General features: G+C 40.6%; 1 protein-coding gene across 1 annotated transcript in view; it reads left to right on the forward strand.

The window, feature by feature from the left end:
* Positions 1-10068: 10068 nt before the first annotated feature.
* The window catches only part of LOC139700513 (uncharacterized), a 55734-nt gene continuing 38553 nt past the window's right edge, over positions 10069-27249 (forward strand). The window contains exon 1 of the mRNA XM_071599072.1: positions 10069-10584. Within this exon, the coding sequence (XP_071455173.1) occupies positions 10069-10584 (516 nt within the window). The remainder of the gene's footprint in view (positions 10585-27249) is intronic.

A 27249-nucleotide genomic window follows, 5' to 3' on the forward strand; every position in this document is an offset into this window, starting at 1 on the left:
GTTGGTTGACGGAGTCGGCCATGCCTTACGTGGAAATTTCCTCCTTTAGCAAAACCGTGAGATTTGACCAGAGCAGTGGACCGGGATCAAAAACTACATAGCCTCCGTTACGGACTATTTCAAAACATCAGTGATTCCTTCATATGTGGATTCGTGCGTTCAATTTGCAACGTATTCCGGTAAACCTCACTTTCGGTGACGAACAATACAGCGTCCTGAGAGTGAGATTTCCAGTGGGATAAAATGTACCACCGTTTTGAGTTTACCCACTAGGGTCAACCGTAATCAATGCATTGATATTAGACTTTCAAGCTCTAGTGTGGAAGAATGGTGTGATGAATGAATTCATAGTCAGAGAACTAGCCATCGAGGATCTCGAACATGACCGGCGTGAGTCGTGGGTGTTTCAAATACCTCCTGACTATGTTTTGAACTGTGAAAATACGTTGGTGCAAGAGCATCACCATGGGATAACTCCCAATGTGGGGGAAACACCATACAATGAACTGCATAAAATTTCCCCATATGCCTTTGAATTACTCGAAATACGTTGATATGCGTTGAAATTTTTTCCGCGTAAGCTTATGTCACGTATACGTTTCCTGATTTTCCAGCCATTCTCTCACACGTCTTTTACTTATTTTATTTCCGACTCCCTCCCACAGTCGCTCGACAGTAGAAAAGCTGTAGTGATTCTTCGGGTTGAAATACTACCTTGAACAAAAAGTTCCCGGAATAACCACCGTGTGGCGCTCCCATCGTTCCGATTTGAGTTCTGTTTTTTTTGTTAAATTGGTACATCTGTTGTTGATATTCCCTTTAAATCTTAGTGTCATAACTTGACATTTGCAAAAGTTACGGTCGGTTTTCGGTATGTCCATCAGTGCTTCCTGCGATTTTTCCATTACTTCCTCTCGGCTGCTAAAACGCGTTCCCCGTAATGGTTTTTTAACTCGATTGAACAGAAAGAAGTCACAGGGAGCCAAATCAGGTGAATTCGGTGGCTGTTGGATGGTATTTGTTGCATTTTTCGTCAAAAAATTACGAATAATGATAGCACTGTGCGACGGTGCGTTATCATGGTGCAAAATCCACGAGTTTTCTGCCCACATTTCTGGTCTCTTTCGGCGAATTGCTTCACGCAAACGTCTCATAACGCCCAAATAATACTCTTTGTTTACTGTCTGGCCTTCTGGCAAAAATTCATGATGCACTACACCGTTGTAATCCATGAAAACCGTCAGCATTGCCTTCTTTTTTGACTGAAAACGACGTGGTTTTTTTGGTCTCGGCTCATTTGGTGAACACCATTCACTTGCCTGATGTCTGGATTGCGTGTCGTACTCATAAACCCACGTCTCGTCTCCAGTAATGATCCTTTTGATGAATGTGGGATCGGATTCAGCCTCGCAAATCATGTCTTTTGCGACGTCAACACGGTCTCTTTTTTGCATGAAATTGAGGTCTTTTGGCACCAACTTTGCTGCTACACGACGGAAACCCAAATCATTAACCACAATGTCTTGGGCGGATCCATAGGCAATGTTCAAGTCCTCCGCTATTTCTCTGATGGTTAATTTGCGGTTATTGACCAACATTTCTTTTAATTTATCAATTTTTTCACCGACTTTCGATGTCGATGGTCTGCCACTGCGTTCATCATCTTCGATTGACTCACGACCTCTTCTGAACCGCTCGTGCCACTGGTAAACGACCGTTTTTTTTAGAGAATCGTTGCCGAAACACTTTTCCAACATTTCCAACGGCCGTGCGCCACTAAATCCGTTTTTTACGCAAAATTTAATACAAGTTCGTTGTTGCAAATTTAAATCCATTTCTGAAATTGTAAAAAATCGCCAACACACACAGAGATAGATGTACTCTTGGCTACGTAACTTTTGCAAATGTCAAGTTATGACACTAAGATTTAAAGGGAATATCAACAACAGATGTACCAATTTAACAAAAAAAACAGAACTCAAATCGGAACGATGGGAGCGCCACACGGTGGTTATTCCGGGAACTTTTTGATCAAAGTAGAATGTAGAACTTAATTTGGAGTTTTCCAATGAACACACGAATAGGCTTCTGCCGTTGCATTTAACTTCGGGCGTCCCCCAGGGAAGTGTGATAGGGCCTCTTCTTTTCTTAATATACATAAATGACTTAAGCACACACGTTAGTAGCAATATAAGGTTATTTGCTGACGACACGGCGATATACAGGGAAATAAGGAGCCAACTAGATCGCGAGCTACTCTCTAGAGACTTAGACAATATCTCGGAAAGGTGCAATAAATGGGGATTAACACTTAATATAGATAAATATGCAGTTTTGAAATTTTGGAATAAAGGAAGCGAGGAACAGGATATAAACTACAAAATAGAGGGTTCAGTATTGACTACGGCAAATCAAGTTAAATATTTGGGGGTTGTTCTAACACCACGCCTTTCGTGGGGAGCACATATCAGGATAATATGCGGATCAGCTTTAAAGAAACTTTGCTTCATATAACGGGTGGTGGGGAATTGTAATGAAAAAGTTAAAGAAAGGTGTTATTTTGCTCTAGTTAGACCTCATTTGGAATATGCCGCAAGTATTTGGGATCCGTGGGAGAAAATTTGGCAAAAAGAATTAGATAAAGTCCAGAGAAAATCCACTAGATTCGTTAAAAACTGTTATGATAAGAACACAAGTGTGAAAGGTCTCTTAGGGGATTTAGGCTGGGAGCCACTTGAAATACAAAGAGAAAAAGCGAGGCTTAGACTTTTAGAAAGGTACAAAACAAAGGAGTTTAACTATGACACTGAAGGAATTATAATGGCCCCACACTACTTAGGTAGATCAGACCACAAAGATAAACTAAGGGAGATAGATTCCAGGACAGATAGGTACAAATACTCATTCTTTCCCCGAACAATCAGAAATCATAATAGTAAGAAACCGAAGTCACTTTAGAAATATTAAAAACATTGAATTTACAAGTCGGAACAAAATTAAACACTGCAAAGCTGTTAGGTATACTTTAAGGTGCATGTGTATGTAAGATGTAGTTTGAGTGTTTGCATGTGTGTGGGGCGTAAGTGTTCATGCATGAATTTATGCCAAGTTTTTTTATATGATTTTGTGGTTATTGCATGCGGCTTTTTTTCTCTTTCTTTTCTAAATTACGGGTGGTGTCCTAACACCCCCCGCCACACGCCCTTGCGGCGGCTTGCGGGGTATTAAATAGATGCAGATGTAGATGTAATCGTCACGAAAACACAAGTCGAAGTGAGAAAGGGTAAGGGCAATGCGAAGAATATATAGTGTTACATGTGTGGGGGAGGGGGGGGTTGGTGAAAAGGACAAGAGCCAATGGATAAGGCTGATGGTAGAGAAGTTTGAAAAGATAGGTTTTGTAGTGAGGGGGGGGGAATTACACGGTCAAGGAAATGACCGTTGCAAAAAGGGGGAAAAGTGAAGGGGAAGCTTAGCACAACCGTTAAGCGAACGTAGAGGGGGAGGGAGAAGTGAAAGGCAACCTACAGACAAATAACCGTTGAGAATGTGGGAAAAACTTTACAGAGGATGAAGGGAATACCTCAAAAACGGAGAATTGACAGTTAGGGAAGGGAAAGGAAAAAGGATAAGAAACACAAACGTTGAAGAGACTGTAGGTTTACAAAGAACTAAGGGCTATTTTAAATTTAAGAGGGAGAAAAGCGAGGAATGTGAAATAGGTCCTGTGTCACTGTTTAGGAGATTGTCTCTGTTTTGAAAATTAAAATACTCTCATAAGCGTCAAGTAAATTATTCGTAGTTTGTTTTAGGAGATTTAAATTGTCTTTTGTCATGTGGTGTCCTGTTTCAATTAAATGCTGTGCCATACTGGATTTGTCTGGTTTCTTTTGTTTGTAGTGGGCGTAGTGTTCTTTATATCTAGTAAAAATGTTTCTGCGTGTTTGGCCTATGTAAGAAGCTTGGCAAGTCCCACAGTTGATTTGGTAAATACCAGACTTCTCTGTTGTAGGTAGGGGTACATTCGTTTGAACTGATTGGTCTAATTCACGTCGATCATATTCACGTTCCAATTCTCTATCAAACGCTTCCTTCATTACACGATCCAGCATTGCCATTCCTAACTTCACCAATAAACTGCCGCACATGAAGTAACACATGTTTTCAATCAACAGCAAAGCCTGGTTATGCACCTCCTCATGTACCTCAATATCGAGATTTCTTGAACTTACTGGATTTCGATGTATAATTTCTTCTGACCACAGGTCACGTGAATTGGATGGGAAGCATGTCGAATGGATGATAACAAATAATGTGCGTATCTGACTTGGAGAAGCAGATATAGTTGTTTCAGCAATTGCCGGGCTCCTATGATTATCGCTTTCATTTAAATTGAGCTCTTGACACGCAGCACGAAATGTCGGGCACATCATACCATTAACAGATCGTAGTAATTCGAACGATGTTGGCCCTCGAACATTCACCAGTAACAACCGCAAATAGAAGTATTCATCATTCTGCGGATGAACTGCATTAATACGGCCAAGACATCCGTAGAACACACATCCGGACAACCAGGAAACCCGTCGCCTTGCTTAAAATGCTGAAATGTATTCGATACGGTATTTTATGATACGATATTACGATACGATATTACGATAAGACATTTTAATGGCTATTCTGCTATTCTGGGGTGAGACGAATCCAGAAAACTATCCATGTACTAATAGATGATAACAATCAATGAATTCATGGAATCATAATTTACTATATCTATATCTACCGTCTTTGCACAGAAGATTAGAGCTATGTGATTGATATTAATTTCAAGCAACAGATGGATAAAAAAATAAACTACATTTACGAGCCAACACAATATGCCATCTTATTGCTTTCTCACTATGGTTCGAAACGAGAAATAGGCTTGTGCACCCTCTTATATGCTATATAAATTAACTTTCAGCATATCAAATATAAAAACTAAAAAAGTCTCGTTTTGTTTGCTTTACTTCGCTTTCTTAGGATTGGCTCTCAGCTGTTCTATACACCCTCTAAGTTCTATGAAAGATCCGCCTACGGTGATTGTTTCACACCTGAGTTTAGCTTTGGAAATTTAGAATTTTCTCAAGAAAATTACCCATGGAGAAGAAAATCGTATAGAGTGATGTTTAAGCTATAAGTCATCAATTTCGCAAAAGAAAAGGTGAATTGTGAGGTTGCCAGGATTTATCCATTTGTAAATCTTTTCAATCAAAGTTATGTTCTAGTTGGGAAAAGTGGATGATGTCTGGTATGAAAGACAACACAGAATCGGAAAGAATTGAAAGTCTCTTATGAAGAAATAAGCCAGTGGATCCTGGAAAGTTGGCAGGGTGTAAAAAATACATTTGAAAAAGCTTTTGGCAATATTTCAATGCAAGTCATAGAAGATGAGGAAGTGGTAACCTCGGAGAGCGAACTCGGCGATGTGTGTGATAATAAATGCACTTAATTCATTTCATTGTGATTCAGGTGACGAATTTCTTGGATTCGAGTGATCTAGCTATCCTATCATGTATTTATATTTATGTGAACATACTACGACGTCCTCTTCGTATACGTGAAGTATTATGTATTAGAATGAAGAAGTACTGCGTATTAAAATAAATGAAGCATAGAAATTATAAGTTTATTTTTTCTCATGGATTTATGAGATTAAATAACACCAACAGTAGCAGATTTATATAAAATAGAATGCAATTAGAAAGGCGTGCTTCCAGGTTAGTTTATTTTTGTTAAAGTCTTTTTTAAATTATTGTAAACATGTACATGTTTGATTTTTTCAATTTTCATTGCATAACGCGCATTGTCATTTTTTTGATCATCTGAACATTTTTGTATAGATAACACGTGCGTTATCGATGGGAAAATATGGTACTTGTGCATTATGCACGCAACATTTAACAGTCGCTTAAATAATTTCATGCACAATTTCTTATTTGTTTTACATTCTATCATGTTTGGCTGAAGTTTTTGGTCTTTCATATCCACTCCACTCATGGCTCTATAATGTACTTCAGCTTAAAATTTCCATCCTTCAATTGAAAATTAATGCGGTGAAAGGTTGAGATAAATGCTACAGGTGTTTTATCCTTCCACTTCATGACCATAATTTGTCACAAAATCATGAAATATTCTCTCCTTTTCTCACCGTTGTGTTTTTTACTTCTTTCGGGACATTTTCCCAAGACCACCGTAAAGTTCCAGAAACATTGGTGCCACACTTCAATAAAATAAAAGCCTTTGTGAAATAAAGGTTGAACAAGTTCTATGGCAGTTGAAGATGTCTGAGCCCATTCAGAGTTTCTGTAATTAAAATGGTTGAACCAGCCCCACAATAAATGATAAAGCTCCACAAGTAATCAGTGTCAGATTTAAAAAGTTCATAGGTTTTTATGTCAAATTTAGATGACTTCAGAGGAATTGTCTGAATGACAGATGCCCAAAGTGTAAGGGATTCATCAATAGCAATATTTTCCTTTATAAAATAAATACTCTCAAATTTATTCTTCAAACAACCAGTGATAGGGTAGATTTTGAAAAGCTTGTTGTTTCCGGTAAAATTTTGAATTTTATCGTAATTAGCAAAATGTAAAAATTTGGAGATGGAGAGGAGAGACTTTCAAACCTATCCTTTGACAAAATTTGGAGGAAAATGGTTGTTTCCAGGAGTGGATTTCTTGAAAAATATGAATGAATGCTAGGTTTGTGCATCATTCCCATCAACATTATCAGTCTGAAATAAACATAAGTCTCTCCAATATCTACAGGTTTCTGTTGGTTCAGTCGTGAGTGAGACAATGAAGCATGGTTTCATAAGCAGGCTTAAGCATATCTATTAGTCTCCAAAACAATTTTTTCCATAAGAATTATATCAACATTTTTTGTAAAAGATTCAAGAATATAGTTGACATATATTGCTGGACCACATTTCCCAGTAAACAGTATTTTTTTGGATCTAAATCCTCAACAAAATCGGGCCCAAACCCGAGAGGAATGGAGAAGGTGGCCCTTTCTTGGTATCTCACCATCAATTTCGTCTTCACTGACACTATGGTGATGAATATCTGCTGTAAAATCATCATTTTCCTCGCTCACACTTGCACTATCACATCCATTGCTCGCTTCACTTTCTTCATCCAAATCTTTATAAATTTTCTATTTTATCTTCACTAAAAAAACTTCTTCTTCATGGAATCCATTGGGTGTTATACACAGGGCTTCTTTACCTCTCTTTTCAAGAGAGAAATCTAGCAACTGTGACTAGACAGTGATGACCTTTTGCCCTTGTAACTGTTATGACAAAATAAAAAAAAGAATGATGCCTTAATGGTTCTAGAGGAATTTGATAGGAGAGATCATTAATGGTGCATTAAAAAGGAATAGAACCTGAGGACAAAGTGTAAATGCTGAGAACTTGCTTATCCCATTACGATGGATCTGCTAGTCTCCCTTATAGAGTGCCTTTTCATGAAATCAAAACAGAACAATTAGGAAGAATCATTATCTTAGAGGCCAAGGGCAACCATAGATATTTAAAAAAATTCTATGGCACTCCTGGAATGGTATATTCCATTATTTACTATTTATATGCATGGAATTGTCTCATAAACTTCATTAGATTGAGTGGCTATACTTTGATAATGATGTCCATTAGACATGCAATGAGATTTTCTTTCAAAAAAGAGCGAAAATGAACCGTAAGCTTGAGTTACTACGGAAAAATAAGGAGTCCAGTTCAAAATCAACAAGTTCTAACTGAGACCGTAAGTTAGGGCCTCCGATTAATGATCTTTCCGGACATTCCTTTCTAAGAGTCAGATTTCTTATTTAGAAAATGGCCTAAGGTGCGAATCTAAAATTCCTATTTCAGTTAAAGATATAACAAACCTGGCGGTCGACCTTGAAGTTGCCCTTCAGAAAGAAAACATCGCGGTTAAACATGTTGTTTCCCAGGAGCTCCTTAAAATCTCACCACCATAAGTAAAAAAGAAAAAGTCATCGTGAAAAAGTGCATGCTTGTTTCCTTCGATGCACGCAACCTTTTCACCAACGTGCCACCCATGGAAGCTGTGAACCTCGCCGTAGACATCCTCATCCGGAAATCCATCCCAGTGCCAGTTATGAGTGAACTCTGTTTATTACTAAAGACGTGTGTTTCCCAAAATCATTTCATTTTTAATGGTACATATTTCCAACGGCCCAATGGTTTAGCCATGGGCTCGCTCTTGTTCCCACTCCTGGTCGATATTTGTATGGGCACTTTTGAAAAATATTTCTTCTCCTTAGCTCACCCTCTCATTAATAATGTAATTTCTTGGTTATGATATGTAGAAGATGTCTTCTATGTGTGGACAGGTTACGATGGGCAACTGAATCAGTTTCTAGCACATTTAAATTCTATAAATTCTAATGTACAATTCACATGTGAAAAAGAGGAAAAAGGTTCCCTGAATGTCCTCGACTTATCCACTTGTAAAGACAAAGACGGGTTACACTACTACATTTTTAGGAAGGAAATGTATACAGACCAATTAATTTATTCCTCTTCAAGGCATTTCTTCGCCCTAAAACTTTCGGCATTTCATACAATGATCCACCGTTTAACCGCTATCCCCATGTCAAAATACAATTTAAATAAGGAACTAAATGTAATTAGAACGCCAGTAGTAAAAATGACTATTCAGAAGATCTAATTAATAAAATTTACCGGAATAAATTTATAAAAATAGCCTCAAGCCACATTTACAACCACAAACATTTAAAAGACTCCACTGCGAAATGGCGTAGAGCAGTCTTTACAGGGACTATTTCTAAAACATTCATTAAAATTTTTACCTAAGAAAAAATTAAATGTGCCTCTTACAGTGGTTCATGCCTTAAGAACCTGATCCCTTACCCTAAAGATAAAGTCCCCAAAAACGAGAGGAATGGAGTGTATTAGTTAAAGTGCTAAGAATTAGCTGAAAGTGAATTGGGCAAACAGGAGGTAAATTTAAAGAAAGAACGCCAAACATGTGTAAAAAATAAGAACCTAACATCCCTCTTTGCAAAGCATCTCATCGAAAGTGACTAAAAAAGTGACTTTGCAACTAAAATTATTCATTTTGAAAATAAAGGTCAAAGGCTCAATGCTGTGGAGCAGTTGGAAATTTTTAAATGCATCCATTGCAAAGATGAACTTGGCAAAAAAATTTTGTATCCATTCCACTCCCCACTCCTAGACCTACCACTCTTCCAAGTCAACAATTGACACTGGAAGATACAATTCTCTTTTCTTCCCAGCTATGTTGTAACCGTTTTACCCCTCCACCCTCCCCCTCTGACCAATCCCCCTCCCTTGATCAGAGGGTATGTATACCAAGTTTACTTCTATGAGGACCACCTGATGATGAAGTTCAACGTCAAAACCTGGGTCATGTTTTTTTAATTAAAGTGTATGGAATTACAAAGTAAATTGTTTCATTTCAACTGTGGCGGCTCAACACTTGAATCATCATTGAGCGCCATTGCGAACGCGCCTTCGCCGGCAAGTGTTTTGGCTTCCGGCGTTCGCCACCAGGGTCCGCCGCCAGGGCGCAACCACGCTGCCAGAGCCACGCCGCCAGACCCAACCTCACTCTCACTCTCTCTCTGACTGGCTCTGGACTGCCTCGCGCGCCGCCATCGTGGTCAACCCAAGGACGCTGCTTCCTGGTGAAGGATTCTCTCCTGGCTTCGCCACCGCACGGCCGAATAATTACTGTTCAATCGCCTCATCAAGGTTTTAATTTTCTGAGCACAATAAACTTTGTTAATTGTTAGGAGGTGTCATTATTTCCACCGCGATACCTCCTTCAATAGTGGTGACCCCGACGTGATTCATTTCTCCCCACGTGCTTAGCCGTGCACTGACCACGCCGTTTTGGTCGATCCCGAATATCTGCACATCTGCCTCGCTATGTGATTATCGGCTCCAGTGTTTCCAATAGTGCATTCGTTTTGTTTATCTGTTTTTCCCCACGTTAATCGTTTGTCTAAACGCCGGAGATGTCGACGGACCGAGCCATGCTTCGCGTGCCTCCATTTTGGCCGGAAGAGCCGGCATTATGGTTTGCACAACTGGAAGGGCAATTTTTCCTCGCAGGTATCAGCGAGGACGCAAAAAAATTCTATACGGTGGGGAGCCATTTAGAGCCTCGATTTGCGCAAGAGGTTAAGGACGTTATTTCCAACCCCCCCGGTGACAACAAGTATACTAAGATCAAGGAGGAACTTATTCGCCGATTGTCTGCGTCTCAGGAGGAGAAAATCAGGCGACTCCTTGAGCGAGAGGAGATGGGCGACAGGAAGCCATCCCAGTTTCTCCGCCATCTTAAGGACTTGGCAGGCTCGTCGATGCCTGACGAGTTCATGCGGTCGCTGTGGCTGACCCGGCTACCCACGCCTCTCCACGCCATCTTAGCAGCTCAAGATGGCGTCGACCTAGACGCCGTGGCTTCCCTCGCCGACAGAATTAGTGAGGTGATACCCCGGGAACGAGTGCCCGCCCCTACCCACGCTCAGGTAAGCGAGGTGAGTTCCGACCCGCCATCTTGTTCCGGTGGATGCTCGGGCATGTTGGCCTCCCTCCTGAACCGAATGGACGACCTCACCCGGCAAGTTGCGGCTCTTTCGGTGGCGCGGCACCCTCGAGAGGAACGCTCCCGTTTCCGAGGCCATTCCCGTTCCCGCAGCCAATCTCGCGGCTCTGAAGATGGACCATCAGGACGCCGTACGACGCCACAAATCTGCTGGTATCACCGGAAGTTTGGTGCCGACGCGCGGCACTGCACCCAGCCGTGCTCATTCCAGGTGCCGGAAAACACCGCGGGCGCTCGGTAGACGCGGCCGCCGACCTTAGCCCTACAGCAAGCCGCCTCTTCGTTATGGACACGATCACAAAGGTACAGTTTCTTGTTGACACTGGTGCTGACCTTTCTGTGTTTCCCCTATCGCTCGTCAAAATTCCTAGACAGCGGACCGACTACCAACTTTTTGCTGCCAACAATTCCGTAATAAATACGTACGGTTGGGAAGTATTAAACCTAAATTTCGGTCTGCGTCGCGACTTCACGTGGAGGTTTGTTGTGGCAGACGTTGCACAGCCTATTATCGGAGTGGACTTTTTAACACATTTCAGTCTTTTGGTGGACGTTAAGAATTCTCGTCTTACAGACAGTTCGACGACAATTTCCGTCGCCGGAAATATTGTACGCCTCCCGGCAACGCAGATAAAGGCGGTAGTCGGAGAAACCCGTTTTCACGTTCTTCTCTCGCGCTTTCCCTAAATTACGCGTCCAGCAGGGACACCCGGTCATGCGTCCCACCCCACAGTGCATTTCATTCGCACGACCGCAGGTCAGCCGGTGTCATGTAAACCACGTAGGCTTGCACCCGACAAACTTGCCGCAGCCAAACGGGAATTTGAATTAATGGTGCGATTAGGGACAGCCCGCCGCTCGGATAGCTGTTGGTCCTCCGCCCTCCACCTTGTGCCCAAGAAGGGAGACGAGTGGCGCCCCTGCGGAGATTATCGCGCGTTAAACGCAAGGACCATCCCCGATCGCTATCCTGTCCCCCATATCGAGGATTTCGCTGCATCCCTCAATGGTGCTCGTGTTTTCTCCACCATTGACCTCGTGAGGGCATATAACCAAATACCTGTGAACCCGGAAGACATACCGAAGACTGCAATCACGACCCCCTTTGGGTTGTTTGAATTCCCCTTTATGTCATATGGACTGCGAAACGCCGCACAGACTTTCCAACGTTTCCTCGACGAGGCACTCAGAGGTCTCTCCTTCTGCTACGTCTATTTAGACGATATTTTGGTCGCCTCCCAAAATGAGGACGAACATGAGCATCACCTGCGTGAGGTTTTTTGCAGATTAAAATCATACGGTGTGCTCATTAATCCTGCAAAGTGTGTTTTTGGTGTTCCCAATGTCAAGTTTTTAGGATATAGTGTAAGTGCCGAGGGTACAACGCCTTTAAGTGACAAAGTGAGTGCTATCGCAGACTTCCCACTCCCTGTGACGGTGAAACAGCTCCGCCAATTCTTGGGGATGCTGAATTTTTATAGAAGATTCCTTCCCCATGCCGCCGACTTACAGGCCCCCCTCAGTGAAGTGCTACGCGGTGGTGTACACGGCCGCGACAAAGTGGATTGGACGCCCGAACTGCGCCTTTCTTTTCAGCGGTGTAAAGACGCTCTTTCGGACTTTGTGCTTCTCGCCCATCCGGCCCCCTCCCTTCCCCTCGGCCTGTTTACCGACGCCTCAGACTTCACCCTGGGAGCTGTGCTCCAGCAGCGCACTGAAGCGGGTTGGCAACCGCTTGGTTTCTTCTCCAAAAAACTAAGCTCGGCCGAGAGAAACTACAGCCCTTACGAAAGGGAGCTCCTGGCGATTTATCGGGCGGTCCGGTATTTTCGCCACATGGTGGAGGGTCGGAATTCTACAATTTTTACAGACCACAAGCCGATAGTGTACGCGTTCCAGCAAAAACCTGACAGATGTTCGCCCCGTCAATTCCGCTACCTCGACCTGATCGGCCAATACTCGACAGACATTCGTCACGTAGCCGGCGCGGATAATGTCGTGGCGGACGCTTTATCGCGCATCGATTCCTTGTCCTCCGCGGTAAATTTTGAGGAGTTAGGCCGTGCACAGGAGGCAGACGCTGAACTTGCTGCGCTCCTTAAGAACGAAGAGTCTTCCCTCAAGCTCAGAAGACTTCCTGTTCCCGGTTGTGCTGTGCACTTGTTTTGTGACACTTCCACCCCTTGTGCTCGCCCATACGTCACTCCCACATTCCGGCGTCAGGCGTTTGATTCGCTTCATAACCTGGCGCATCCCGGAGCGAAAGCGACGATAAAACTCGTGACATCGCGTTTCGTGTGGCCCTCTATTAGGAAAGACTGCCGCGAATGGGCACGCGCGTGCATCCCGTGCCAACAGGCAAAAGTGACTCGTCATGTTGCCTCCCCTGTGCGCAATTTCCCGTCTCCCGGACGGAGATTCGAGCACGTCCACATTGATTTGGTCGGACCTCTCCCAAGTTCACGTGGTTTTCGATATTGCCTTACGTGCGTGGACCGTTTCACCCGTTGGCCCGAGGCAATACCGATTGGTGACATTTCGGCCGAGACAGTGGCATTCGCTTTCTTTAGCGGATGGATGTCGCGTTTCGGCTCACCCCAACGCATCACTACCGACCAAGGACGGCAGTTTGAAAGCAACCTCTTCCGCCAGCTCTCCCTCATGGCCGGCGCGGAGCATTTCAGGACGACAGCATACCATCCTGAGGCGAACGGGATGGTAGAACGGTTCCATCGACAGCTGAAGGCCGCCATTCGTTGCCACGGGACCTCTCAGTGGGTGGACGTACTTCCTGCCATCCTCCTGGGATTCCGCGCCTCCTGGAAGGAAGACCTAGATGCCTCCACTGCAGAGTTAGTGTATGGGGAGCCTCTCCGCCTTCCCGGAGAATTCCTCTCACCAACCTCTCCATCGCAGCCAGCTGACACCACCTTCATGTCCCAGTTGCGCGAGCATTTCCGGGAGTTGAGCCCTCGCCCCGCTGCCCGCCACGGTTCCCGTCAGGTCTTCATCTTCAAAGACTTGCCGACGGCGTCCCACGTCTTCGTCCGGCACGGCCCCCCGCGGGGTTCTCTTCAGCTGCCGTATGACGGGCCGTTTAAAGTTTTAGAACGGAATGATAAGGCGTACAAAGTCCGCTTACCAAACCGTGATGTGTTCATTTCTCTCGACAGACTCAAACCTGCCTTTACGGTATCCAACCTACCAATTTATAACCACCAGGCAGCCCTACCGCTTCACCACACCGCGCCACAGCTGGAGGCAGCAGAACCGGACGAAAGACGGCCTGCCGCCTTCACATCGCGCCCAGCTACGCTGCCTGCACCGCCAGACCCTCAGCCCCCAGGTGCTGCACTGCGCACACAGCGCAGCGAACGGACAACCCGATCTGGGAGACGCGTCCGCTTTCCGTCGCATCTTGAAGAATTTCAACTATAATTTTCTCTTTTTTTTCTCTTTTTCTTTCGTTGTCTTGACTTCATTACCTAACCTGTCATGCTTCCACCACCCCTACACCCTCCTTCCTTGCCCGCGCACCCGTTATCACCTCCTGTTTCCACAATTTTTCCAATGTCTACTACTACCACCAGGGACTATAAAACAACCAAGGGGGTGGTGTGGCGGCTCAACACTTGAATCATCATTGAGCGCCATTGCGAACGCGCCTTCGCCGGCAAGTGTTTTGGCTTCCGGCGTTCGCCACCAGGGTCCGCCGCCAGGGCGCAACCACGCTGCCAGAGCCACGCCGCCAGACCCAACCTCACTCTCACTCTCTCTCTGACTGGCTCTGGACTGCCTCGCGCGCCGCCATCGTGGTCAACCCAAGGACGCTGCTTCCTGGTGAAGGATTCTCTCCTGGCTTCGCCACCGCACGGCCGAATATTTACTGAATAATTACTGTTCAATCGCCTCATCAAGGTTTTAATTTTCTGAGAACAATAAACTTTGTTAATTGTTAGGAGGTGTCATTATTTCCACCGCGATACCTCCTTCATCAACTTATTGAGGAAGCTTAAATTTTTACATAATGTCACAGTAATTTTAATAGTCTGATTGTAAAATCATCTTCAAAGGTAAAAATTGCCCATTGTCCAATTTTTCAACAAGTCTTTCTAACTCAAGCGGCAATCTTCAAAAACCAGATGCACTGCACATTTTCTTGCATTTTCCCTAACCTCCACTAAGGAAACACTGTCCTATGATATTTTAAGGATAATATTAATTTTAAAGTTAATATGCCTCCAGTAAAACTATCTCACTGATTAAACAGTGATGATTAGACCATTTGAAATAAAAATGACAACGGCAGGGAATGGACCGGAAGTGTTTCTACGTGGTTTCACTGTTTCAATTGTAGGAGAGCTCCCAAGTCAAGCCTCATTATATACATGTAGAATACACATTCATTACCTACCGCTCCAAGGTATTACGAGTGAGGATTAAAAAGACTTTTGAAACCTGTATACATCTTCATTAAAGGTTAAACTTGGAGCATTTGGCTGTTATTATGTTTAAAGAATATATCCTAGAGGATATGGCTGGTTAAGAAGGTTTATGGCTGGGCCAAGGACCCCATCATATACTTTCTTTAGGATATAAAGCTGTGGCCAGAATCATCATTTAGGTGCCTAAATCACCCAATTTACGGTTGACGCTTGGAGGGAGTCCAAAAATATTAATCAGCAAGAGGGTGCAAATTTAGGCAACTTATTATTTGGTCCTTGGATTTAGGACACATGAAGTGTATCCTAAATCTACCATTTGGCAGCCCAGAATTTCTAGCGCAAGAAGCAAGACAACCAGCAGAAGAATAATCGCCATGGCAGTAGTGTATTATATATATTGCTCACAATAAAATGGGTTATTTCTTCAAGAAAGTACAATTTTACTTGTGGAAAAAAATGAAGGTTTTACTTCACATGGAGGAAAAAGGAAGAGCTTTCCTTGGGCAAAGGATGTTTAATGTCTTCCACATGAATGTAGTTTAATTATTGTAATAACTATATTTTATCAAGTTATAAGATACAGATATTCGAAATGCAGCAGTAAGAATAAATTATCCATGCCTCCTTTGCATGCACGTTAAATCTTTTTTTGGCATTTAAACATCATGGGAAATAATCTTCAAGCTTGATGTTGTGTTTGGAGAGTGGAAGCCTCCAGTGATATTTTTAGGGAAAATCTAGCTTGCTGCATGAATACAACTGATCAATTATTGGCCGTTCAGCAAACCTTAGCAAAAGGAGTCATCATTTCACTATGTAAGCCCACAAAGTAATAAATCAACAAAAATGAGAAAATACCGGCAAGGACTAATTGTAGAATAAATTTTGAATTGATACTAAGCATATCTTAAAAATATGACTCTATAAGAAGGAAAAGTACCCATTAAAATAAATGAATTATATGTGACACAAAGCATATCTTAAAACAATTACTGACAAAGACATAAACAATTAATGATCAAAAAACTATCCTGGAGTAAAATGACATTTAATAAGATAAAAAGTTTTTCATTAATGAAATTTAATACTATCTGACCTATTAATTAAATCAAAATATTTAAAAAATGGATCATCTATAGACTGAATATAATCCAATTAGAGAAAATGAATATGAAACTAGTACTAAAAATCGCCCTGGTTACTAAATTATGGCAAATAAATTGAATAATTCTATAAAATATTGTCAAATGAATTTTAAAAAGAACTCAGAATCACCCTGCAACCATTACGCGGTTTTGCAACTACACAAAAATATTTGCTCTAACTATCTCAAATATCTAAATATTTACATTCGGACATCGTCAGTATTTTATTCTTAGCTAAACAGATGGTAGTACGTAGCGCATCCAAACTCAAACTACCTTTGCGTTAGGCGCCTTACATTTAGGAATTTATCTCAAAGCATGCTCCCCAATGCCCAAGTTGTCTGGATGCAGTTTAAATTCCCGCCATTATTCCGGCGATTATTCTTCTACTTGTTTTCTCGCTTCTTGCACTCGGCATTATGGGGCTGAAATATGGCATATCGCTAAATCCGGGACGCTTAAATTTGCGCCCAAATGAGTTTTTACGTCCTTTGAGATGTCTCCTTCCGATATTTAAGTGAGTTAAGGCGTAAATGACGGGGTTGGACGCAGCTATGTATGGAAGAAGATGAAACTCGTGGTTCAGCCATGCTGTCCTTAGCCATCGAAAGTGAAAGTAAATTTGTCAATCATCCTTCAAAGAAACGATTGAATCTTTTGAATGAAAGGTTAGAATGTTATATTTATAGCATTAAATAGAAGTTATTTTGAACGTAATTCGGGTATTAAAATATTTCATTGTGCAAGAATACCTTGGGCCTACCAAGAACCTGCTGCATAAATTGTGTCTAGTTCCGCTTCTTGTTTAATTCCAGCTTTTCAATGGCAGCAGGCTTCTGTCGATATCAGGTTTTTCTCCACGGCAGAGAACTTTGATTCTCCTTTTTAAAACAATTGATAACAAACTTCGTCATTCAATTCTTAAAATGTGTGTAACTACAATATTGGTTTAGTTATGATTGCTTTAGAAAAGGTAGGTTTTCGTTATTTGTATTTCATTGGTATCGTTTGGTTTCCTCTTGTAAATTTGTTAGAATTTTCGAGTGGAAAATTATTAATTTATGAAACATATCCTGTGACTTGAAGTTTCACACGTCTACTGTCACCAAATAGTATATATGTTTGATGTATTCGTCGCTTGTGGGTTCGGCCGAGCTTTATTGCGGATGGATTATAAATGTCATATAGAAGTGCAGATAGCAGTTAGGGTACCGCGTTGGGGAGAGAAACGGCTTCGCGTTTAGTGCATGGCCATCATTTTCGGTCAATCATTTGTCGAGAAACCAAACCAGACTAATCGGTGCAGATGATGCCAAACCAGAAAGGTGCGTATGAATGTATAAGAAAATATTTGTTCTTTTGTTTTTCGATGATTTTGAATATTTTAAAGCAATAGTATTCTTCAAAGTATGTAATTTTGGTACTCTTAATATACTTCCTTGTGTATGGCGAGGATTCTTTGTTTCAAGTCTGATTATTTAACAGTGTATGTGCTATGAAAACTGAGTAAATCGGAAACGCCTGGACCCAGAAAAATTTTCTCTGCCTACAAGTTTCCGTTATATAAAGGTCTGTAATACTGGAATGGGGAAATTATGCGTTTGGAGAAAACTTTATCCAACATTTTACTTAATGGTGAGTGTTATTACAAGCGTTATCATGAGTAAACATTGCCCCACAAGATTTAAATTTGTCAACAAAGAATTGGTTATATATTACGACAAAAGATTAAATGTTATGTGGTCCACATGTAAACTTGGTCACATTCCGCTTGCCTTTGCTACACCCCAACAACTTTGATTGGTAAGAGGTTCCCTCTTCTTCATACACACCGATCGCCAGCATAGAATTTTTAATTTTAATGTTGCCCGAGGTTTTATCCAATGTAGTTCCTTAAGGCATTTATGAAACTAATACTTAATGCAATGTTTCATAAAAGGCAAAAATATTTTCTCCCTTGTGTAACAAGTTTTAACTGCCGGCTTCTTTAGATTTTTAGGTCTTTAGTTTTCGTCTGTGTTATTTTTTTCAATGTCATCCTTCTTAAGTCCCTTACTGCATTAATTTTCTCTTCCAAAGAATCAGTATAAAAATCAAGGAAGTGGTCATAAAAGTGCTGTCACACGACACAAAATCTTACCCTTGTGGGATAATTAATATCGTTGTTTATAGAGCTATTTTTACTAGTGATTACTGCACAGAAAGTAAATCTAGCTCTGCAGAAGCATTTTGTGGCACTATGACTTTGCGCACTCCCATTTTGACCTACCCATAACTTCCTAACTGCATGTCTGAAATGAAATATTGTTAGGGCAACAAATCAGTGTGAAGCACATATGTGGATTCGCCTTGGGAGAATATTTAACTTGCAAATGAAACCAAGGATGCTGAATTTATCGTGTACCACTAATTCCTTTCATGAAGAAAATAAAGTTTTGGCATCATAGTTGCGTAATAAATTTGTTTTGAAGCAAAGCAAATAGAGCCTTAGTGAAGATGTCACAACCATGTTTTTTATTGTTAAGTACCGTAAACATAATGTATTTATTTTGGTTAATCACTCTCTGAATAATTAAATTGTTATGTGCTAGGTCTAAGTATTCAGAGAATCCAGGAATGGGTCCTTTTCCGCCACACATTTCAAACGTGAAATCCTTCGGTAAAGTTGTCTTTCTGTACTTGGAATTTGACTGTATAACTTGCCTTAGTTTACAGTAGTTCCACACATTGCCTTTGACCTTCCTGGTAGATTGGCCCTCTGGTATTAATGAATAAAATCAAGTTACTTAGTATTATTGTTAGCCAAAGAGCCATTTTCTGATGGAAAAATAACAGTTGTAACTTTGATTTTCTTTGACTCTGTATGGAAGTAAGTACATTTTAAGTTCTTTAATTTTCTTTTCTAACCTTGCCAGATCACAATGGTATTATAATTGTTCCATGTATTCAGGTAATTGTTTCTTAAAACATAATTAACTACAGTTTAGTGTTTGGTATCAAACATGCACACAGTCTATGGGTGTTCCTCATTCATGCACCTATCTAGTAGTTTAGTCTATTATATAATTTCTGGATTCTAATATACCAACTTTTGCCTGCAAATTCGTTATAAACTGCTTAAATCTAATTTGGTTTTACAATCAGCTGTCTAAATTCACATTCTCAAGTAATCCCTTCCCTAGTGATCTCAAGTCAGTAACCATTAAAATTGAATTGAAAATTTGAAAGTTTGTCTTCCTGTTTACGCTTCATAATTGAAAATCATTGGAGAAACATCCACATAATTAGCAAATAGAGCAAAGTAGGTGCTCTCTCTCTCCAAAAATAAATGTCTCCAACCCACTAAAAAGAGCAATAGAATGTACTTGTTAGTCTTGGACTGAGCAATTGATTAACCAAGTCTCAGATACGAGGGTCATCCGGAAAGTAGTACCCGTTCGTGCCGCATGAAGTGCTGACGACGCGAGTAGCCGCTGGACGAGGTCAGATAGCTTCAGTGGCTTGTCTGCCTTCTCTGAGCCAAGTTGCGTGACGCTAGCATTGCCTGTGTTGTTTCTGTGATTGTTTACAATGTTTAAAAAAATTGAGAACGCCGCCAGTTGTGAAGTGAGGGCAGTGATTAAATTCCTCAATGCAAGAAACGTTCGCCCATGTGATATTCATCGCCAATTAAAGGAGGTGTATGGAGACAATGTAATGGACGAGTCGTCTGTTCGGCGGTGGTGTCGCAACTTCAACATAGGGAGGGGGAACACACACGACGATGAGCGTTCGGAGAGACCGTCTGTCATTACAGACCAACTGGTGAGCTCAGTTGACGAATTCGTGAGGAACGATCGGCGCGTCACAATTGATGACATCTGTGAGCATTTTCCCAATGTTTCTCGAACAATCGTTCATGAAATTGTTAAACACCATCTGCATTATGCAAAAATTTGTGCAAGATGGGTCCCTCGCGTATCTCAATGAGCTGGCGGCGAAGGACTATGCAGCAGGAATACAGAAACTTGTCACACGTTATGACAAATGCCTTAATTTGCTTGGAGATTATGTTGAGAAGTAGTTTAAAGTATCCTCTTTCAAATAAAATTTTTTATGTTTGTTAATATTTACTTTTGTGTCTTTATTTCACGAACGGGTACTACTTTCCGGATGACCCTCGTACATTATCTCAGTACTCAAGGAAAAGAATCTAAATTGTAACTGTAATATTCATCCCCTTGCAATAAGGCAAGCTTTATTCAGATCATCATCGACTGTTCTTTTTACTTGAAATATCACATCTCTATCTAAATGATGTTTCTCCTTTCAGATTTCCCTACCAAATCCCATGCATCATTTTTGTAAAGTTTATCCTGTTTGATTGCGGATCTCTGCTGAATACTAACTGCATCACTCAGTCCCTCAATTACTAAAGTATACTCAGAACAATAAAAGTAAAAATTAGGGAATATTGATTGGCAGTGAGATGTTGAAGCTGTGATAGAGGGGAGAATGTAAGATAGAGGAGAAAGGAGCAGGGATAGGATGGGGATATTGGACGGGATGAAGGAAGTACACAGAGAAAATGAGGGGCCTGTTGTAGAGTAGGATGTCGGGTAGTGTTTGGTTAGGAGAGGAAGATATTTAATTGGTAGTATATTCACCCCAAACCTACCTTAATTGGAGGATTACCTATAATAACAATGATAATGATGAAATAAGAAGACCTATATTTTTCCATTTCTCATTGTGCTGCTATCCTTTTTCCAAGCTATAGGTGGTGTAAAATTGATGTGCCTTAACTTCCCGAGTACCAACGGAAAAAGGCATGAATTACATCGAAGGAATATTCATCATATTCAAGCAATACTTCTATGATGCTGCCATGTTGATATTTGTCCAAAGGATAATCCATTAAGTTACTGCTATCATCAGGGCACCACTTGGAAAAATTCAGAGGTATGTGGCTTTTCAGGGATAGCATGTTTAACGTAGATGTGAAATAAATTAAATGAAGAGACTTTAATGGCAGGTTGCACTGGGTATATCTGTCATGTAGACCTTTAGTTAGCTTTTTGAGGACATTTATGTCTATATTGACTCCTGTAAAGTGAAGTAACAGTTAAATCTTCTTTGTGTGATAATGAGTGATTATTAGATTTGGTCCACCAAGTGTGAGTTAATTAAAACAGTAGACCAATTATCTGATTACTTAGTGTGCTCACGCAATGGGCTAGAACTCCTTAGAATTTCCATTTTGGTTTTGTGAGAAAATATTAATTAGAGGATAAATTTGTTGCCCCATCATTTTTGGAGTCCATTTGAACCCATGAACGAAATTAAGATTGTACATCTAAGATTTAGGGTTTACATAAAATCATTAGTTCAGCATGAAGAAGCATGCAGTGCACTTTCTCAAGGATGGTATAGTGCAGTAGTCATAAACTTCCAGCAAAGGAAGTTAAGGAGTATATCTGGCAGTTGTTTCATACCTTAGTGCCTGGGGTAAGCATAATTCACAAACAGGTGTATTATCAAATCTCACAGCATCTCCTGCACGTTCTTGGGATGTGTCAAAGGTAGACACCAAAGTGTTCAAAAGTGGGCCTTAACCTTGTGGACTGTGGCACAATGCATGCAACTACAAATGCATGTGACTTTGTGCCATATCATATGCCATATAGCCATCTGTGTGTACAACAATTTAACCTTTTGATCCTTTGAAACTCCTTAAATTTTGAGGGTTATAATTCCTGCCATTTGGTATTTTCCTGTACATTTTACGAAAGATGCCATTCTGTTCTGCATTAATGTCTGTGTCATGTACAATTTTTTGCTTCAGATTTATTTTTAGAAAATAAGCAGTTGCCTATAGAGAAGGGTCATCAAAAGTTGTCATGAATATAGCCCCATTCCATGACCTCTTCTGTGATCTAAACTCATAAAAATTAGAACAAACTCGGCTTAGTGCATCACCCTCCCATCCTTAGGATTTTATGAGAGAAAGTTCTCCTTTATCAAATGGACAAACAATCTTCTTTGTCCTCTCTCTTAAATTTTAAACAGAATCTTAAACAAAATCACTTCCATTTTCATGCAATATCTCAATATTACTTGCCTGCAACTAAATCTATGGTGCCTCTGCTGATATTAATTTTAGCCGCGGCTTGATTTGGTTTTATATTTATGCATTGAAATGAAATGCCCTAATTCTACTGGCAGTATATGGAGCATTGTGGTTTTAAGCAAAAAAATCATCATTGTGCTTGTAATATTGCAGGCTTTAATAAATGACATTTCTTTGTCAATGACAAGGTTGACAAAGTGAAGTTGAAAACCAGACCCTGTTTAACATTGATTGCATTTTTCATTTAAGATACACCGTCATGTTAAATTTCATGCAGTTGACATGTTTGTTGTTATGTCCCTCTCTGATTTCCACTGGTCTATTAGTGTGAGACAGTGGTGGACGAAGGTAATCCGAGGCCTGGCGTGGTGTTTCATTTTGGGAGCCCTTACAAACTACAGAGTGAAGTCATGCCATCAGGTAAAATTTACTGATACCAGGCTTAGTAACTCCACCTGCTGTTATTATCAGTGAGGGGGCAAAGTTTATGTAAACTTTCAGTGTGTTTACGTTAGGGGTCGAATTTAATTAATAGCGGGAAGCTTCGAATATAGGACAATTATTGTGTTCATATGGTCGAAAAAGCTTTAACCAATGGTGATTATTCGTTCAATTAGGTGTGACTCCTGAAGTGCTACCCGGAAGCTTTAGAAATAGGCATTTCCGTCTTTACTTGGTGAAAATGATTAATTTGACAACAAATACAAATTAGCTTGTCTAAAATTGTAGATTAACAGACAAATTGAGAAGATATTAAAGTGCATTGATTTATTTGAAGGGAAAATATAGACAAACATTCACTCCCAGACAAAAGAACCAAACAAGATAAAGTGAACTTTGTTCCTGCATCATCAATGGTCCCTTATCATTATTTTTAGAAGGCACACGTGCAGATAGACAATGTTAGGCGGCACACAAGTCCTAAGTATTACAATCCAATTTGCATTGGAAAAATAACATGAAATCTCAAATCCAATCAATATCACAAAAGATAATGAATAAAATCAGTCAGAAAAAAACAATACACTGAAAGGAAACTTTCAAACACCAATCTCTAACACAAGAAAATAGAAAATCCCCATCTCATTAACATCAGTTGTTTCAATCAACAAATATTTTATTGAGAAAGAAAGATTTTTATTTGTTGTTTGTGCCCGGCATTTTAACTTGAATTTGTGATCTTTCCTCCCTATGAAATTTGGATTTTCCACCTCTTTCCTTAGTTCTGCCCAAGCTTTCTCTCCCTCAAATATGTGGGACATTCCACAGTGTGTGCTTATTTTTTTCACTTTGTTAAGGTTCACAGCCCAGCTTTTTTAAAATTTCAGTCACTCTCTCCATCCTCCCATGCTTCCCCAGTGCATATCTGGCAGCCTGTCTTTGTACCTTTTCCAGTTTTCTAATTTGTCTTTCTTTATGCAGGTCCCATACAAGTGATGAGTACTCTAAAATTGGTCTCCAGGGTCTGATATGCCTTTTCCTTATTTGCTCTCATGCTCCCTTTAAGGTTTTTCGTCTCCCAATGCAGCGTTTTAAAAGCTTTCTTAACAATATATTCCACGTTCAGCCTCACCCTAAATCCTTGGTTAAATATATGCCTAAGTATTTATAGCTATCACTTCTAGGAATGACGTTTTCTGAGAATTTGTAATTCCTATTGGTTCCATTTACCTTGTTACTAAAATTGATGGATATGCATTTGCTATCATTAATATTCATCCCATTTTTTGTCACCCAATCTGCGATTTTATTAACGTCCCTTTGCAGTATATCGTGGTGGCTGTCATTCTCAACTTTTCCTTAGATAATGCAGTCGTCGGCAAAAAGTTTGTCTGAGAATTGATATTTACTGGGAGATCATTTATATAGATAAAAAATAAGAGTGGGCCAAGGACTGTACCTTGTGGGACTCCTGATGTTACCCTCGTTTTTTTAGAATGCTCTTTTCCTTATTTGACCCTTTGTGTTCGAACTTTCATGAAATATTTTACCCACGAAAATACTCTTATATCTGTGTTTAGTGGTAATTGGCCTATCTGAAGCACTGAGCGATTGTGGTCACCTTTGTCAAAGGCTTTTGACTGGTCGGCTATAATAGCATGCACTTTTATTCGCTCATCCATATAGTCGGACATATCTTGGCAAAACCCTAATAGCTAAGTTTTGCAAGAGTGCTCTTTTCCGAAACCATGTTGGCGACTGTACAACCAATTCTCACTCTCCCACGAATCCCAGAGATAATCAGCAATTATCTTTTCCAATAGCTTGCATACAACTGACCAAACCCCAACCGACCAAATCCTCGACGGCACTTCGGAGAGGCACTTCCCCCAGTACATTCCACCCTCAGAGAAGAAGGAAAAGCCTTATTGGCAGTGTGAATTTTGTTGTGCAAAAAGGGATGGAAGTAGAAAAAGGATTAGGAAGGAAACAAGGTTCTTTTTTGCCAAGCATGTGATGTTGGACTCTGTGCTGCACCATGCTTCAAAATCTACCACACGGCAAAGAACTTTTGGAAAATGTTGTAAAATTACTTAGGTCATAATTATCGTTTTTTATTAAAAGTAAAAAATTAAGATTTTCAGTAACACGTCATTTCTTGTCATCAACATAAGAATGGAATGAAATAATAAAAAACATGACTTTTTTGTGCAGAAAATATTTTAAATCCTATCAGTCAAGTAGTTAATACCTGTATGTTTCCGCCTCCTTGCCAACTCAGGGATGTATCTACAGAATCCATTTTGTTAACTATTCCCTTAAATACATTTACATACCAATTGTTAAATGCATTAGCCTCTTCCTTATGGTCTACGATTAGTCTTATGTCCTCTTTTTTTAAAGCTGTTGTGTTTTCCCTGTTGTCTTTCCGCCTCAGAAGGTACTTATAAAATTCCATTATCTTTCAAGGTTATGTTCTGTCAGAAAGTTTCTTTGAATATTTACTTTTCTTTTTCTAATTCACGAGCTAATATTTTGTGATTTATGAGCCATTCCAATTCCTTTATTTGATAATAACCCTTAGTGTTTTCTTCAAGGATCTGATTTTGTAGTTTTAGATGTCTTGGTCCTTATTTTCTTAAAGAATTTTTTTCTGGACAAAGTTATATAATCCCCCCTCCATTATCTCCGTAAATGTCTTCCAGATTTCTTCTACATTCTGCCCACCACTTACCCATTTCAAATACTTTTTCCTTAAAAAGGTCTGAAACCCTTCCCTATCACGGCATTTATATTGCCATATTGTCTTTTTGTTTACTAGCTCCTTATACTGGGACCTCTCCCAGTTTAGATACATATGGACAGCTGAATGGTCGCTCAATCCTGGAAGGACCTCAATTTCCACCACCCACTTTTTCGGTCTTGTATGTTGTCGAGAGTGTTTCCCCCACACATGGGTTTCTACCACCTGTACCAAACTCTCCTCGTTTATGAGACGACTAGTGATTTCATGGGCCCTCCCATGGCCTACCGTGACCTCGTCTGCCAACCTGCAAGGTTCAAGTCCCCCGCTATGAGGGTGTGATCCTCGGGGGTAGCCGAGAATATGCCTGCTAATGCCTTGACTGCGTACATCGCTTCGTTGGGGCTTCTGTACATGGCATCCTTTTTGCGTGCACACCCACTTTATTCCTTCATTTATGCCATCAATTCTGTTACAATGTATGTCCCTTCCACAAAGAATTCCACGAATGACAATTTGAGCACTTTTGAACTTATTTTTGGACGAGGTTGCCAAATCCCTAACAAAACCAATAAGATGGTCATCTGACTTAGCAGTATTTACGTCATTTGTTCCTACGTGAATTATGACAACACTTTCATCACTTTTGCTAGTCATATTAATTATTTTATTGCCCAATTGTTTCACTCTTATCCCCAGAAAATGCTAAATGCCTTCATTGATATTTTGTCACAACCTCTGACGAAATGTATTATGGAATCACCAATTATTTTCATTTTGAATGACCCTGGATCACCAAGAGTCCCATTAAAAGTCCCATCCCTAGAAACTATGTCCTCTCTCATCGTAATCTCATGCCTCTTACATGATTGATCTAATGAATTTTACCTAAAATTTCTGTGGAGAAAATAGCATGTGTTATTGAAGCTTTTCTACTGACATCACAGAGGTCCCTGAATCAATAGAGAAAACATCAAAAATATAGTTCAAGAAAGATTATTACACACGTTATGTCCTTATGATACGTTAATTTTATCCACCGCAAACTGGTCAGTGTGAGAGGAAGACAAGAAAATTTTTCATGAATGCTGACTGCATGCATCACAGATTTTATGTTTTATCCAAAGTATTTTGTTTTTGTTTGTTTGGGCACCACACAAGGCATAGGCAGTCAAGTAAAGTGCCAGGTGAACTCCAAAAGGTATCAGGTAGACTCTACTAGGTCTAAGAAAGAATTGATAAATAGGAAGTGTGACTTCCACTCTATTATTTGTATTTGTACGACCTGGGTTTCAACACTTATTGTCATCTGCAGGTGAGAATTGAGTGCATGCGTGCGAACGTATTCCATTGACGGAAGGAAGGACGGTGGTTAGGGGAGGCATAAGGGGTTATTTGGTTGGCGGGAAGTGGGGACTGATTGGCTGCGTGAAAGAGCCAAAAGGGTGGTTCACAGAGGGAGGGTGAGGAAAAAGGGAAGCACTGTATATGATGGTCTGAGTACATTGTGACAATTCATGATCACTGGGACCTCGCACAACTTCAGAAAAGCAACATTATGCCACCACCCGTCTGGATGTAAAGTTTATGGCCGAGCCATCATAGAGTATGATCAAATTGTAACTTACAATTGAGGATAACTGATGGCATCTACCACGTGCCAAAGCTGCGACTAAAATTCATGCACGGCCCACTTATTCAGTGG

The sequence above is a fragment of the Hetaerina americana genome, unplaced genomic scaffold (assembly GCF_022747635.1).
Source record: "Hetaerina americana unplaced genomic scaffold, ioHetAmer1.1.p SCAF_103, whole genome shotgun sequence".
Lineage (NCBI taxonomy): Eukaryota > Metazoa > Arthropoda > Insecta > Odonata > Calopterygidae > Hetaerina > Hetaerina americana.